Raw genomic sequence first — 16,284 nt, forward strand, 5'->3', positions numbered from 1 at the left:
GCGCGGCGCTTCTCTCAACCCATAGTTCCTAAGGCTGCGCAAGCATCTTTCCGGCGTACCTGCGGGAAATTTAATTCCGCCCAATCGTATCTCAGGCTGACCCAGGTCATGCCCTAGGGCTTCCGGATTAAATAGTTCGAACCAGTCATAATGTGTTCTATCGATATGATTCATAGGCTTAGGCCAACACCAGAACCATGCTTTCTTTCTTTCTCGAACCGCAGCGATGGAAAGTCACGACTTAATTTTGTTCCCGAAGATCGAATCCGTCGAAGAATTCACTTCCATCGCGGACCTCTACATTGGCCAAGTCCTCGCATTCATTAGCAACATCGAGGAATTCACGAGGTGGCTCTACCAGGAAGGTCTGTTAGGAGACTACTCCGGAATTTGTTGTGAATGTAATATCGGAAACCGCTGTAGTTTCGTGGTGAGCTAGACTATGGCAATTGACGTTTTCCTATGTTATTTTACTTGCTTTACAAGAATTTAATGTAATATTTTGTCGGTCAGCTGTAGCTAAACTGTAATTGACCTTTGAAGACTACACGACGGGGTAGGGTAGATCTAAGCCGGCATTCTTCAGTGAGCCCCCCACCCCTCTCCATAGCTAATACAGCAAAATTGCAACCAGTAAACACCGATAAAAATACCAACCTAACATACCCTAGGGGTGTTTACTGGTTACAATTTTGCCGTATTAGCTATGTAGGGGGGTGGGGGGCTCGCATGGAATCTGGCTTAGATCTACCCTGTCAGTGGTGTAGCCTTCAATGGTCAATTGCAGTTTAGTTACAGCTGGCCGACAAAATATTACTTTAAATTCTTGTAAAGCAAGTCAAATAACACAGGAAAACATCAATTGCCATCGTCTAGCTCACCACGGAACTACGACTTAGAATTACCGTACCTTATTTTATACTGGCAACTTATAAAATTTTACGTAGTAGGCTGTAATAGTTAGCCTAGTTCTTTAACCCTGCGAACTCCTGTTTGCTTTGAGAATATCTATGCACATTCTGTAGCATGGACTCAACATATTCAGTATAATTTATAAAGAGCCCGTAAATAATGTTTTGTTTCCTTTTAGCCTATCTTGTCAATTTGTACATATTTGGGAAACTTTTCATTTAAACTGTAATTGCATTCTGGAAGCGAATGCAGAGTGAGGGGTTCAGGGCTACTGCAGGGCTAGGCCTAGCCTAGTAGGCATTTCTGTACTAGGTATTTCCAAAAGAATACCTATAGGCCTAACCTAACCTTGGGCGCCATGCCGTAACCAGGCTGGGCGGGACGACCCCCTCAAGTAAGTCATGACCCCTCATTCGGCATTTACTTGCATTATGGAGTTGGAGATGTGATTTTTCTGTGTTTTGAACATTTCTAGTATTCATTTTAGCATCAAAGTATTAGTTTGAGATACTGCCCCCCCCCCCTTATATCCTATAATTATGGGGATCACAATGGGAAGCAGGGTTTTAGGGTGGAGAAAAATTCTAAACATGTGAAATATAAGAATAAATTTAACCTAACCTAATCTATGGTGCTAAATCCTTTCCTGTCCTAGGGAGCCAGAATTCCCCCACCCACCCACCCAACATAAAGTGGGTCACTTAATCAGAACTAGCAGGAATAGGATACCATGGGAATTTTAAAATACATCCTTTATTTTTGTTCCTAAGGAAATATAAACAGGAGCGTTTTGTATAGGTGTATTTCCTGAGTGCTTGCTGGAGTAGTTGTTGAACTTAGTAATAAGGTCATTAACTTGTGGTTATGGGGACGAGTGGGGAATGCCCTTAACTTGCTTTATGTTACCATTCACTCTTTTCCCCTGTCTGCTGAGAACAGTAAAATTGTTGCACTTGCTCTCTTCTCCACTTTTGAATGTTTTAATGAGCGGACGATTACAAGATTTATTTCTTTACTTATTAATTGGATTGTTGTTTTGCTTTTTTTATTGTTTTTGTCTAAGCTGGAGAAAAAACATAATACCATTGCGAGGGTGTGGGCATCCTCGTGGGAGTTTTATGTGCCATGATAGGAACTGTTCCTTTTGTGGTGGGAAGACATTCTCATATTTCTCCTGGAAGTAGTGTGTTAGCTGACTTCTCTATTGTGGGAGAATTTGGAAAGAAGAGGAAGAAGGATAAGAAGCATTTTCCACTTTTTTGTTAGGGGAATACTTTTAAGATGATACCTTCAAACCTTTCTGGTTCCTTCCTTTCTCCTTTCAGTCCAGTTCCTAAAGGGGGAGGGGGGGTTAGGGGGTGGTGGTTGTCCTCAAGCTGTGTGAAGTCCAGTCCCCTCCATTCGGAGGACAAGGCAGCTGTTGGTGGTGGTACACCATCAATTTTCTTGCAGCCTTATCTGACCTTGATGTTCCAGGAACGGAAAAGCCTTTGTCTCTAAGGTAGGTAGCTCCTGCTGTTTCTGCAGCTACTTTGACTTTCTCTGTTAGCGTGAAGGAGGGGGGAGCCTCCTGTCGCAGTAGTCCTTCCAGAAGCTAAACCCCTGGTTGCATTGTAGACTTATCTTTCCATGTTAAAGGCCAGCAAGCTTCAAAAGAGGAAAGGGAAGAAGCACTCTTGGCATTTTTCCTCATTGCTTTCAGCCTCATTGTTGTCAAGCTTGTTTTTGGCCTGCTTCTTATCCTTGGACTCTTTCTGCATCAGAGGAAGAAGAAGGGGAAGTCTAAGGCCTTGCCCAAGAAGTCTTGGCTCACTTCATGCATGTGCTCTCCCTCCTCGAGTGGAAGCAGGGGCTGTCAGTCACCTTTATGATCATCCAGCCAGAGAGGCTGGATGGGTGCTCCTACACCTACCCACTACCCCCTCCTTGTCCAAACATGAAATCTTTGGCTTCCGTTCAGATGAGTCTGTGCATCTGGCTTGCTCTTTGTGCACTTGGTCTCATGATCGTGCGCATGTGGTTGCTCGGAACAACCCCTATCCTTGTACTTAAAGGTGTTATGATTTGGATTTCGGATCATGAGGTTCTTTCTAAAAACTTATTTATTAAAACAGTTTCACACCAACAATTGCAGACAGTAAAAGAATACAGTGGCGTATATAGGCTATTTGCAGTTCGAGTATGTACAGATGACGAATAAGGACTCCGGCATTCACTTAGTGTGATGTACGCTGTAGTACTAAGAAAATTAAACAAATTAGATGAAGATAAAGGGAATGGTATGGAAGATAGGACGATGAAATATGTATACATAACTTGTGAATTATCCTTTGGGGCAGGGGCGCTGGTTGCTGGTTTCATTCAAGGTGGAACAGCAATTCCATGGCATTGGCATTGGCCTTCGAAGCTTTTGAAGCTTTCAGTTGCTAATTGGAATCAGGGAAACTTTCACTTTTGGAGTTGACAGGCCAAAACATATGAAGAGGGGATCATATACGCTTTTTCTCTCTCTGTGCTTTGTCCTCAGTCTACTTATATGGCCTCTTATCTCTTATCTGTCCTTGTTCTGACTAATTTGATCCTGTAGGAGCTTATACTCCACTAAATGGTACATCTAACACTGACACTTTTGATGATTGTCATTTCTTTATATGTAGATTCTTGTAATTTCTGCTTTCTGATGGTTCATCGACAACTGCTGATTAGACCTTGCCAGACTGGAAACTTCAGTTTGCGGTGAAATCGTGCATTGTCCGGTGTGGACTTTTCTGAAAGTTCCGTCTGAGACCAAGTGGGGCCACAAAGGAGTAACTGGCTAAAACTTACCTAGGGCGATACTAGACTGAACTTTCACAATATGCTTTTATGAAAGAGAACTTTTTTATTTCATATGCGTAACTTAACAAGCAATTACACAGTTAAAAATTTGAAGTTTGCGGTAGCGATTCGTTTGTTTATAATAAGTGTGGGTAACTACCTCGCCCTCTATCGGGGAACAATAGGTACAACGTAACAGTGATAATCGCTTCTTTTTCTGCCGGCTTCGCTGTCAAACATCGAATGTTTTGGTGGTTGAATTTGAGGTTTATTCTTCTTTTTCCCAAGGATTTGTTGAAGTACTGATTGTTTTGGTCTCTTTTCAGCTTAGCCCAGTGATTTCATGATGTCCTGTTCCAGTTCATCAAGTATTGGATATTGTAGAGAGGGTTGCAAGACCCGAATGACCAAAGTAATCTACGATAGTCATACGATCTAAGCAAAATGTAGCGGACATGAATGGTCAGTAGATCTCACTTCTGCTGAATGTGTTGGATGGGATGAGAAAAAATGGAAGGTTCTTAGGTCTCATTTGGATAAATTAGATAGAAATAGGAAGAGGAAGGCGGCCGTTAGAGCTAAAAGTAAAGGTCAGAATGTAGAACCTGTCACTAACATTCAACTCACTGGCTGTAACATTCCTTCTTCTCCATGTTTTATCTCACATCTTTAGTCCTCCAAATAATTTTACATCAACTCTTTTTCTTGGCCCGCAAATTCGATCTTGTCAATAATACTGTGTCAAAATTGGGTGAATCGCTTAAGGTCCTTATGGACGAAGTGCAAAGTATTAAACAAGTGTCAGTGCAAGTGCTAGTATCAGTTCCAGTGCCTGTGGAGGAGGTGGCTGTCTGTCCCGCTGATGCTCCCAGATGAAGGTCACTGTCACACTCCCCTGATCCTGGGAGTAGACATACCGGAGGTCCAAAGGAGGTTAGCGGGGTTTGCCCATGGGCAATCGCCCACTCAACCAACTCAGTGCTTTGTGGTTCTGACAGCTGTTGGAAAGGCGTCTCAGTGAGTGCCAATAATTATCACCTGACTCTGGTGCATATAAGAGGCGTTTTTGGTGCTTCCCGGGAGAATCTCGCCCCTTGAAGAGATGTCATGGTAGAGAGACCTCTCCCATTTCACCGAAGTGCGCTAGAGACCGTTCTGCTAGCCCACAACCAGGTTGTAGTACGTGGCGCAGCCCTGTTCACCATTCACCCGAGCATTCTCATTCAGAACTTCTTTACTCAGCTCCTAAACGCCAGTCTAAGAACACTCTTCTTCTGGGCGCTCACATGAGCAGCCAGATTGTTTGGCAGAGCTCCTCCCAGTCTTCGAGCACACATCTCGTACTCCTAAGCACCCATGTCAGATGCCAGAGTGCCCATCTCGAGCCAGCTCAGCGCCAACTGACCACCCTACGTTTACAGAATGCCCGCCTACGTCTTTTTCACCCGCTCTCGTGCCTGAAGATCCTTCTTTTGCTCATATTAAGAAGCAGTTAGAAGCTGTACTGAGCCTACTTCATAAGGCTCCCCCTTCGCATAAGCCTTCCCAAGACCTAACGTTGTCTCCTGTTTTGTTCATGAGACTTACCTGCCAGATATATATATAGCTGTATTCTCCGAAGGTCCGACAGAATTTCAAATTTCGCGGCACACGCAGTGGCCGGTCAGGTGGTTAGTACCCATTCCCGCCGCTGGGAGGCGGGTATCAGGAACCATTCCCATTTTCTATTCAGATTTTCTCTGTCGCCGGACTGTCAACACCTGTTGTCAGTTCCTCCGCCTTTTGGATTTCGAAATTTGTTGTCACTTAAGTATTTTGGTTTTTTGGTATTCGACTGGATCTGTGACTTGGCATACGCTCTTTGTGGACCGTTTTTGATTTTGCTTTTGACTTTTCTTATAATTAAGATGTCTTACCTCTAGCTATCGAGTCTGTAGCTTGGGTGAATGTAAGGTGAGGCTATCGAAGACTTTGATAGTTCCTCACTCTTTATGTATGATATGTAAGGGTGTTCAATGCTCTATGATAATCGGTAATGAATGTGTGGGATTGTCTGAGGGTGAGTGGAAGAAATATGAAGCCTATATGCTTAAATTGGAGCGTGATAGGCTGAGGAAATCTTCCTCTAGAGTGCATCCTTAGTTGGACAGTCAGGTTTTCTCCTACTAGTAACCCTGTAGTAAATTTTATTACTAACCCTGTAGTTTGTTGCTGCAGAAGGTAATTCCCTGGCTCTCGTGTGGAGTCAATGCGTGCTCTTGAAACTAAAGTGAATGCAATTCAAACGCATAGTGTTAGTGCTAGTGCCCCTAGTGTTGTGGAGGGGGCGTCAGATCGGCCCTATAATGCCTCTAGGCCTGGACCTCTGTCGAACTCCCAGGACCAGGGAGGGGGCATGTCGAAAGCCGCATGAGGGTTACGGGGGCTTCCCACCGATCTGGCGTCCCTTCGGCAGGTCCTGATGACGCTACCCAGGCTGCCAGGGATCGTGCTCAGGCACGCATCCTGAAGGATTGCTTCTCGTCCTCCGACACGTCCTCCCGCCTCGGGGTTGGAGCTCGGTTGGACTCTTGCCCTCTTAAGAGAAGCTTAGAGGAGAGGACGCTTCACGTCCTCTTTCTCTAGACGTTTGTACTCTTCCCCGAAAGTTGCGTGGATATTCCTCTGCAGAAGAGAATAAAGTGTTTTTCGAATGATCACTCTACTCGACCCCCCTGTCGCGCTAAGGCAAGGGCTAGAGCTTCTTCCCCTGTGGAAGGAAGTATACGTCTCTCGCCCCTTTCCTTCTCTCAGGTTCAGCCCTTCTCCCGAGAGAGTGGCTTCTCCAACGCGTAAGATTTTGTTGGGTTTGCAACAACAGCTGGATGCTCTCATGAACCTTTCAAGATTCGAATCTGCCTGTTAAGAGGTACAGACTTTCACCTTCGTCTCCCGCTTCGGGAACGATACAGAGCGTCTGTCGTCTAGAGAGAGTGTTTAGTGGCTTCCTATTCGTCTTCCCCGAGTTGAGGTGTTGGCCTTTTCTCTTGTCTCGCGCCAGGAGCGCGTCTTGCTCTTCGTGCGCTTCTCACGCTTCACGCGCTCCTCACCTTGACGCTCGGCGCGCGCCTAGCCATGACGCCGCTGGCGCCACGCCACGCTGTGACTCTCTTCTAGTTCTTGCCACGGAGCCTCTCGCGCGTCACGCCATGACGCTCCGCGCTCGCTTCGCCGTATAGCTTCAAGTCTTGTGTTGACACCGCTCCAGTTGTTCATCATGTCGCACAACTACCCGCTTCAACATCTGATGTCCTTCTTAATTTAGCCAGTACTTGCTTCGGCAGTACATATACTAATTGGAACGATACAGAGAAGATTAGCATGGCTCTTGCGCAAGGATGACACGCTAATCGCGTGAAGCGTTCCACATTTTTATGTTTACTATACGTACTCTAGTTGACGACTTCTTCGTTCGCGGGAGTTCCCGCCACGTATCGGCGAATCGGAACTACTTTCACCACTCACTCAAGACCCACCAGCTGCGGAAGAACATCCTCTTTCGTCACAGCCTTTGTATGAAGAGAAACTTCTTTCGTCTTCTTCTTCCTCTGATTATCAGACTCTGGCTTTTTCTTAAGGATCTGTTTCCTGAGACTTTTCAACCTTCGGCTCCTCTCTCTCCACCTTTCGCAGTTGTCTTTGTCTTAAGGGGAGCGTTTGACGTAAAAAAATCGGAAATAAAATTTTCTGGGATATTTTATATATGGCATCATACATATCCTGACTATCTTCTCAGAAAGTTTTATTTAAAAGTTCGCCACAGTTAGAAGTTATAAACAAAACAGTAACCTATCATAGTCAAATTACATTTTTCATATAATGTAATGATATTGTCAGTATATCGGTGGTAATTTCCTTTTAGCTATGAAATAATATCTAATGCGATCTATGGCAACCCTGTGGACATAGTACGCATCAGCAAAAAGACAGAATGCCGCAGGGCAGTCAGTGGCAGTCAGTCAGTAGCAGCTCAGAGCTTGACTAAGCAAAACGTCGCGCTGGCCAACCTCAGCCGTGTTTTGACACTCGCTTCATTTAGCTTCATTTAGCGAAGTTATATTACTTTGCAGGTCTATTTTTTGGCTTTTCATTATGTCATAAAAACATCAAACTGTGTAACGGCAAGCAAATAAATACACAGAGAAGCAAAAATATCGTTTTTCTCAAAACTAAAGTTATCGACTTTCAAACTGCATCTCCTTCATAACGCTTGCACCGATCTCAGATACAAAAAGTAAACGAAAGCTAAATGTTTGCATAACAAAGGGGCTTTCATGGGAAGCAACACGAGACCCCACCACCACGAGAGAGTTTTTTCCCGAAGGAATGTCACTTCCAAGAGAGGTAGCAAGTGACTCCCTTCATCTCCAGACTCCCTTTGCAACCAGGCTTCATTTTGCACAAGCCTGGAAAGAGTGAGGGGCAGACGTTTGGTCCCTCCTACTGTTAGAGAGAGGTTACTTGATTCCCTTCCTGTCTCCTCTTTTGTTTTTTGTTTCCCAACTGCCTTCCTGTCAAACAGAAAATTGTTTGACCTGCTCGAACAGATGTTCGAGCGGAGAGCAGTGGAACAGATCTTGGACTCGGTGTTCCCGGGATTTTACTACAGATTGTTTCTAGTCCCGAAACTTTCAGTAGGCTGGAGACCCGTCTTGGACGTCAACAGGTCGAACAACTTGGTCCGGAAGGAAAAGTTCAAGATGGAGACCTCGCAGTCAATACTAGGAGCCCTTCATCCCGGGATTGGATGGTATCTTTGGATCTCCAAGATACTTATCTTCACGCCCCAATTCATCCACGTTCGGTGAAGTATCTCAGGTTGTCTTGGGGACTAGACGTACCAGTTCAGGGCTCTCTGCTTTGGACTCTGCACAACGGCCATACCACGTTGAAAACACCGCTTCTCGTCCGATCAGCGAAGTTAAGCAACGTTGGGTCTGGTCAGTACTTGGATGGTTGACCGCCTGGGAACACCAGATGCTGTTGGCGTCACATTTTGCTCCGAGGGTGTTTACACGTCTCATGAAAAACGTTGCGATGCAGTTGCATCTGTCGCACGTCAGGATCTCACTCTACTTGGACGACTGGTTGATTCGAGCGTCGTCGAAGCGAAGGTATCTGGAGGACCTTCAGTTGACTCTGCAACTCGTGAAGTCCCTGGGACTTCTGGTCTGTGGAGAAGTCGCAGCTGATCCCCTCACTGTCCATTGTGTCTGGGAATTCAGATCTATTCAGCGGCTTTTATAGCGTCTCCGTCGCAAGAACGGCAACTTCTATGTACGAAAAAGTTTCGGCCTTCTTGGAAAAGGAAACATGCTAGGTGAAGGAAGGAATGAGTCTGCTGGGGACCATTTCCTCGCTGGAGAAGTTTGTTTTCTGGGAGTCTGCATCTCAGGCCTCTTCAGTTCTTTTTGTTGGAGAACTGACAAAGCAAGGAAGACTTGAAAGAGGAATTGAGAATTCTTCCTTATATAAAGAGGATCTGTGGTGGTGGCTCGATCCAACGGAATTGCAGAAAGGGATCTCCCTCAAGCTTCTGAACCCCAACCTAGTGTTGTTTTTCCGACGGGTCGTCAACAGGTTGGGGGCAACACTAGAGGGAGAGAAAGTGTTAGGAACCTGAGAGAGGAACAGGTGTCCTGGCACATCGACTTCAAAGATTTGGCGGCTATCTTTTAGCTCGCCAATTCTTCGAGGTCCAAGTTTGCAATCGTGTAGTTCTAGCAAACTCGGACAATTACTTGTTCCCTGTTCAGCCTTGCAAGAGAGATTATTCTTTGAGCCTATGCTCGCAACATTTCGATTCTCACAAGTTTTGTTGCAGAGGGTCGAAAATGTTCGAGCAGACCTGCTCTGTTGGCGCCATCAACTCCTGCCGAAGGAATGGACCCTTCATCAGGAGGTTTGCCAAGATTTTTGGAAATTTTGGGGTCGCCATCTTGTGGATATTTTCACGACCTCAAGAACAGCGAGGCTCCCTCTGTAAAGCTCATCTGTACTCGACCCTGGGGCAGTTGCGATAGTTGCTCTTCCTGGGATTGACGGGAATAGATGTTTACGCCTTTTTCCCCGTTCTAAATTCTGGGAGAAGTCTTACGCAAGTTCGCGGCCTCACAAGGGACGAGGATGACTCTCATCCCCATGTTTTGGCCTTGAACCACTGGTTCTCGGAGTTTCTCTTCTGGTTGGTAGACGTTCCGAGGACCCTTCCTATGAGAGCAGACCTGCTCATACAAACCCACTTCACGAGATATCTTTGAATCTCCCGCTCTGAACCTGACTGCTTTCAGACTATCGAAACTTGGTCAGAGCGAAGGGGTTTTTCTGGCCAGGTGGCACGGGCCATCGCTAGAGCCAGAAGTTCTTCATCTAAAGGATATATCTAGCGAAGTGAGCAACCTTCAAAGGTTGGTGTAGAAAGAAGGGCTTTTCCTCTTCCTCTATCACTGTGAGCCAGGTTGCGGATTTTCTCCTTTACTTAAGAGAAAAACTCGATATAGCAGTTCCGACTATCAAGTGTTATCGGAGCATGCTTTCGATTGTATTCAGACACAGAGGATTAGCTTTGTCTGACAATAAGGACCTCCACGATCTTACGAGCTCTTTCAAGACGTCCAAGGTTCCTCAGCTGATTTCCCCTGCTTGGAACTTGGACGTAATGCTCAAGTTTTTGATGTTTAGTCCTTTTGAGCCTCTCCACTCTGCATCTCTTAAGGATGTTACTCGAAAAACGGCATTCCTCGCGCGAAGAGAGTGAGAGAAGTTCGAGGCCGTCATGTGGGCTTCAAGGAACACAATGCTGTCTATTCTTTAAGCCCTAAGTTCTTGGCTAAGAATGATAGGTCTTCTAACCCTTGGCCTAGACACTTTGAAATTAAAGGTTTAGCAGACCTTATTGGACAGGAACCTGAGGGAGTTCTATGTCCAGTTAGAGCTCTCAAGTACTACCTTAAAAGAACACAGGACACTCGTGGTCCATTGGATGTTTTATGGTGTTCTGTGAGGCAACCAGTTAAACCTATGTCGAAGAATGCACTGGCATTCTTCATTAGGGACGTCATTAAGGACGCACACTCTAGTTGTGACGACTCCAACTTCAAGTTGTTGAGAGTTAACGCTCACGAGGTGAGGGCAGTTGCTACCTCCATGGCGTTCAAGAAAAATATGGTACTCAGTGACATTTTTAGTGCCACATTTTGGCGAAGTCAATTCGGTGTTTGCCTCACACTCTTGGCAAGATGTTTAGGTAGCATACGAAAATTGCTTTTCGCTGGGACCATACATTGCTGCTTCAGCAACCTTGGGGACAAGGGGTAACTCTGATCCTATCCCCTTTTTAATTGTGTTTTTGTGGTTGTTGGGTCGACTACTGGAGGCAGTCTTCCCAATCCTTTGCAAACTAACGCTTTAGGTGTTGGTTAGGTGGTTAGTAATGCTCTTTTGTCCTCTTTGTATGGGCTATGATCTAGTCACATTGTGGTCACGCCCCGTTGACAGATCATCTAGAAGTCGCCAGCTATATAGGTCACTACCTCGCTGGGGTCTCTAGTAAAGCAGAAGCAGACTAGAGTGACAGTAACCACTCAGTCAGCTACGCTATCAGATAAGGAACCAAAATAATTTTACCAATAATTGGTTTTTTCCTATTTCTTGGCTGTCTCTACCCCCTCCAAAGGTGGTATTCAGCTATATATATATCTGGCAGGTAAGTCTCATGAACAAAATGATATTTTAATGATAAAATAAAGTTTGTTCATACTTACCTGGCAGATATATATATTTATATTGCCCTCCCTCCCCCCTCAGGAGACAGTGGCGTTAGAAAATCTGAATAGAAAATGGGAATGGTTCCTGATACCGCCTCCCAGCGGCGGGAATGGGTACTAACCACCTGACCCGGCCACTGCGTGTGCCGCTGAAATTTGAAATTCTGTCGGACCTTCGGAGAATACAGCTATATATATATCTGCCAGGTAAGTATGAACAAACTTTATTTTATCATTAAAATATCATTTCTTCAGCAGAGGATTGGATGTTCATTCAGTGCAAACCCTCCTCTTCCCCATCGTTGTGTTGATTTAGAAGTATTTTCAGCAATCTTCCTCTCACTTCCAACCAGCTGCTCCAGTTTTGCCCACTTCCACGTTTCTGATGAAAAATACAAGAAGGATTCCAGTTCGCTGACATCTCAGATAGCTCTCTTCTTTTGCAAGAAATTTTTATTTGAAATAATGATCAGTTGTCTGTGTAGAGGGAGAAAAAGGCCGCTTTGCCTTTCCTTTGCAAGATCCCATTTCAATAAGTTAAAAGATTTCTATTTTTGACTGGTAAGCTCCATCCATGGTTGAAAAAAAACTGCCTCTTTAACAGTATTGACTATCAGGTGTTTGATTGACAGTGTTGATGGGCATTCTCTTTGGCTACAAGGTTTTCTTGATGGGAACAAAGTTAGACCAGGTTTTTTAAAACCCTTGTTTCCTTAAAGTACTTTATTTGTTTAACTTTCTGGACTGGACCAAAATGCTCTCTAGGAAAGTAGAAGATCATGATTTTATATAAGTAACTTACCAAGTAATTACATAGCTATAGTTTCCACTTTCATGGCAGCTTATATTCAGAATTTCAACAAAGTATTCAACAGTAGTTAATGTGTATGTGATAAGCCTAATTCCCACTAACCGGAATATTGGTGTTCCGACCTAGTAAACAGTTCTCATTCATTTCCTGCTGTCTGTGATTGGCAAGATGATGGTCTGGCAGTAGCTTTTTCATTATTTTCGGTTATTACAGCAAACCAGATTCTATGGATCATTCTTAAAATGAACCATCAGAAGGACAGTATATTGTAGCCTTTTGTTTTGATCCATAAGGATGAGTTTTTTCTTATTTTCTGCTTTACGTTGGTTTAGTCATCATTGAGCCGACATAAATGCCATTTGCATTTGGTTTGTTTACCAGTTAGGCTTCAAGATGACCTAGGTCAGTTTTGGTTTTAATTCTTTTACAACATTCCATTACAGGCAGATTTTAATTTCACACATTTTCATGGTAAGTTTCCATTTTAAATTGTTACAGCTGTAAACTACATAGCAAGCTGCTGATTTTAGTTTTGTTTTGACTGTACCTCCGTTCAATTCTCTTTTAGTGTTATGACACTCATTAGTCTCCTGACAACCAATTGGTCATATGGGAAAGTGCAGTTTCATTATAATGACTTACAGGCAAAACACTGTAAAAGCTTTTATCTCTTAAAAATCGACTTATCTCAGAGATATAAATTTTCAAACTTTGTTTGAAAACGCTGATATAATAGCGCGGATAAGCCCCACCGGATGTCGGTGAGGGTGGTTGGAAGGTGATTTTACCCATGAATCAGGTCAGTTTTCGGAACGGAACTATTGATAACGGGGATCTCGTGCGTGGTTTATGTCTCTTTGTTTGGTGTCCTAACCTCGTTGCAATATTGTTTGTTTTATGGTCTTAAAATACTAGTGAAGCTGTACTCAATTTTTGTTTAAAAGTAATTCTTAGATGTTAGCATTCCATGAATTGGTAGCTATGTCGGATTCCAGCTTTTCGGGATCCAGGGTTTTTAAAAGTCATTTTTTGTGCTTACAACAAACTGGTTAAACTTAAGTACGACCGCCATTCTTTGTTACAGCCATAATTTTGTCATTTAGAGTGTTCCCAGGAGAACACATGCAGTGAGTGTATGGGATGGAGTCAGGAATTTTTGGCAAAACATACAGTTCCCATCAGGTAAAGCTGGTTGGGGATAGGGATAGGAAACCTTTTAAGCATAAGGAAGCTAGGCTATCTTCATTCCATGTTTGGCATCGGCGTCACCTCCATTACCTGACTTGTTTTTGGATCCTTCTCCTACCCCTCCTCTGTTGCTGCTCTTTTTACCCTCTAGGATATTCCCCTCTTTTCACCAGCTTCCCAGTATGATTTTATTAATACAAACCCAGCCTCGAGGCTGATAAATCAGAATTCGTTCTTTTCAGAAATCAAATGGTTTGCGCAAATGGGTGTTTCATGGAGTCGGTCTTAAGTTTAGTGGTAATGCTTCTCTTCCAGTAGTCCCTTTATTTAGATACTGTGATGACGTCAGTGTTGAGTGATAACAATGTGGTTGTTAAATGAAGAATTTCAGGAATTTAGTCTGCTAGTTTAGAAATTCATTTTGAGCAAAGGCAGCTGTTCGATCCTTCTGAGGTTGAAGACAGTCCGGCGCTGGGAAAAGGTCAGAAATTCTTGCCCATGATAAGGCTATCCTCTAAGGCACAGGAAAGCCTTAGCCTGGTGGTGAAAGTAGTTAATCTTGACTCAGTGGTCTAGTTAAGCTAAGATATACTTAACTTTAGTTTGGGAGATATGAAAGTGAATCTCGCATTGATCAGGATGTTAGAGTTCTCGCCCTTCTTGGGATGCCTCCCTCCATGTACAAGGGCATGACTACTTCCTTCCTACTTGTCTTAGTGATGTGTCCCCAGAAGCATCCTCAAGAGAGTTGTTGTAGGGGAAGGTTGCACTACCTCGGTTAAGTTCTTCAGGTGAGAGTAGCAGCAGTTCATCTTCAGTCTCTTCATATTCCAGCTCTTAAAGATCTCTCCTTCCTCTTCATCTTGCTTGTGGGATCATGCCTCTCGGCCCTTAAAGAGGCAACCTCTTCAAAGGATAATTCCTGCCCTAGGGTTACTAAACTCTCCAAGAAAAGGACAGTTTCACTCCCTAATCATCCTGGTTGCTTTCAGGTTGACAGTGGGTTCCGATCAAGCAAGATGGCATTTCAGAGGATATCTTCCCAGGTTCATTCAGTGGCAGTCAAGATTGACCACAGCCTGGTTCTCCAGGATAGTTCGGCCTCGGGATCGGCGACTCTGTTCCTCCTACATGTGGAAGTGTCTGCTGTCATTTGGCCTTCTCCATTTTGTGGCCTTCCCAGGCAGTTTATTCTGTTGAAAAGATAAGCTAAAATACAGGTAATTAGTGAAGTATTTCTCAGTGAAAAATTCATGAATGGGTGTCGTTTTTCCCTCAACTCCTGGAGATCTTGGCACGGAACCGATTCTTTCTGGTGAATAGTGAAGGTCCCGAATAGTGATTCAGGCCTTCTTCCCATTACGTTTACTATACTCAGCTTTCTTGCTGCAGTCTTACCCTCAACATTTTCAGCCAAGCCCCCCCTTCTCCGACTTCACGTTGCAAAGGAAAACAATGTCCTGCCACTTCCCTTCCCAAGTTGGTACTCTCCACCGCCTCCAAGAAAGCATTAAAGGAGGTAGAGGCGTGGTTGCTAAAAAATCCTCGGGAAAATCGTTACGTTTGCATACCCTCCTTCAAAGCTGTCGAAAACGAGGCAAAATTATTTTATTGAACTTCTTCTTCACTGAAAACCTCCAGATTTTTATTATTCTGCTGTTTTGGACATTTCTCAAGACGGATTTCATTCGATGCATCTCAGACCCCAGAACTTTTCTGCCCTAGATGTGGAAATAATTTTTGAAGAATTTACAAGCTCCTAGAGATTGTCACCTGTCATAAATTGGTCAATGCCTGGAGCTATTTTTAAACAGGTGGAGAAGGCTGTGTAATGTATCCAGAAGTCGTCTTGAGAGAATCAGCTATGTAATTCCTTTCCTGCACCTTATATAAAAATGACATTTCCATGATAAATTAGAGTTTTTTATCCCTCTTTACGCCATGGCCAATCTGAAGAAGAGCCCACCCTCCTCCCCTCTTTCTTACATAAGGCATGAATGAGAATTGTTTGCTAGTTCGTTCCAGTTGATTTACACAAACTATATGACAAGGAGGGCCTTTTCCCAGAAGCAATTTTAAAGACGTCCTTGAAATGGAAGCCATGGATAATTACTTTGTAAGTATATAAAACATTTATTTTTCTTCCAAAAATGTCATGTTTCCCGCTCAAATTGTCAAGATTGGCTGGGAGTGTTATCCATCAGGATAAGGCAGTGACTCCATTGATGAAACCTTAGCTGTGGTGCTCCTTCACCATGAAAGGAGTTGACATCTGCCACAAGTCGTCATGCCAGTAAGTAGGAACCCTTCCTCCAAGCCAGTATTTGGGGCCAGACTCAGCCTCAATTTGGCAGGAATGGAGAGACAGATTTGCAAAAATTCACAGGGTGGTGCAAGTGCTCCAGCTAGGATCCTTCTTCCTTTTTTTATGTCAAACCTCTCTCCTCTCTCCATTCTCCCATTTCCTTGACAGCAGGGTTTCTTGAGGCTCAGCTCCAGGTTTTCTCCCTAGAGACAGAGAAGTCCAGCCTCTCAAAAAGTAAAACTTTTCATCGAAGAAGTACAGGACGTGTCAGCCAGAGGTTTCCCTACAACTTCTGGAAGATTTGTAGTCCCCAAGTCATCAGGGGTTGGACAGTCAAGGTTCTCAAATAGGGCTTTTCAATCTGTACTTAGAGTGAAACCAGTTTTTCCATGAAAGGGAATGCCTACCACAACCTTCCTGCTAAATAGCTGCAATTGGATGGTTTT

General features: G+C 44.0%; 1 protein-coding gene and 2 non-coding genes across 6 annotated transcripts in view; all 3 read left to right on the forward strand.

Annotated features, from left to right (window-relative positions):
* Nucleotides 1-16,284, forward strand: part of APC10 (anaphase-promoting complex subunit 10) — a 54,224-nt gene that overhangs the window by 1,641 nt on the left and 36,299 nt on the right. The window contains exon 1 of one of the 4 annotated variants that reach the window (XM_067104005.1): nucleotides 212-365. The exons of the other annotated variants lie outside the window; for them this stretch is intronic. Within the exon in view, the coding sequence (XP_066960106.1) occupies nucleotides 227-365 (139 nt within the window). The 5' untranslated portion in view covers nucleotides 212-226. Of the gene's footprint in view, nucleotides 1-211; nucleotides 366-16,284 lie in introns of those variants that run through there. 4 annotated transcript variants of the gene reach the window in all.
* LOC136839082 (U6 spliceosomal RNA) lies at nucleotides 7,037-7,142 on the forward strand. Its single transcript, XR_010853200.1, has one exon. It is a non-coding gene; the product is annotated as a U6 spliceosomal RNA (small nuclear RNA).
* Nucleotides 8,639-8,757, forward strand: LOC136839076 (5S ribosomal RNA). Its single transcript, XR_010853196.1, has one exon. It is a non-coding gene; the product is annotated as a 5S ribosomal RNA (ribosomal RNA).

This window comes from Macrobrachium rosenbergii, chromosome 5 (assembly GCF_040412425.1).
Source record: "Macrobrachium rosenbergii isolate ZJJX-2024 chromosome 5, ASM4041242v1, whole genome shotgun sequence".
Taxonomy (NCBI): Eukaryota; Metazoa; Arthropoda; class Malacostraca; order Decapoda; family Palaemonidae; genus Macrobrachium; species Macrobrachium rosenbergii.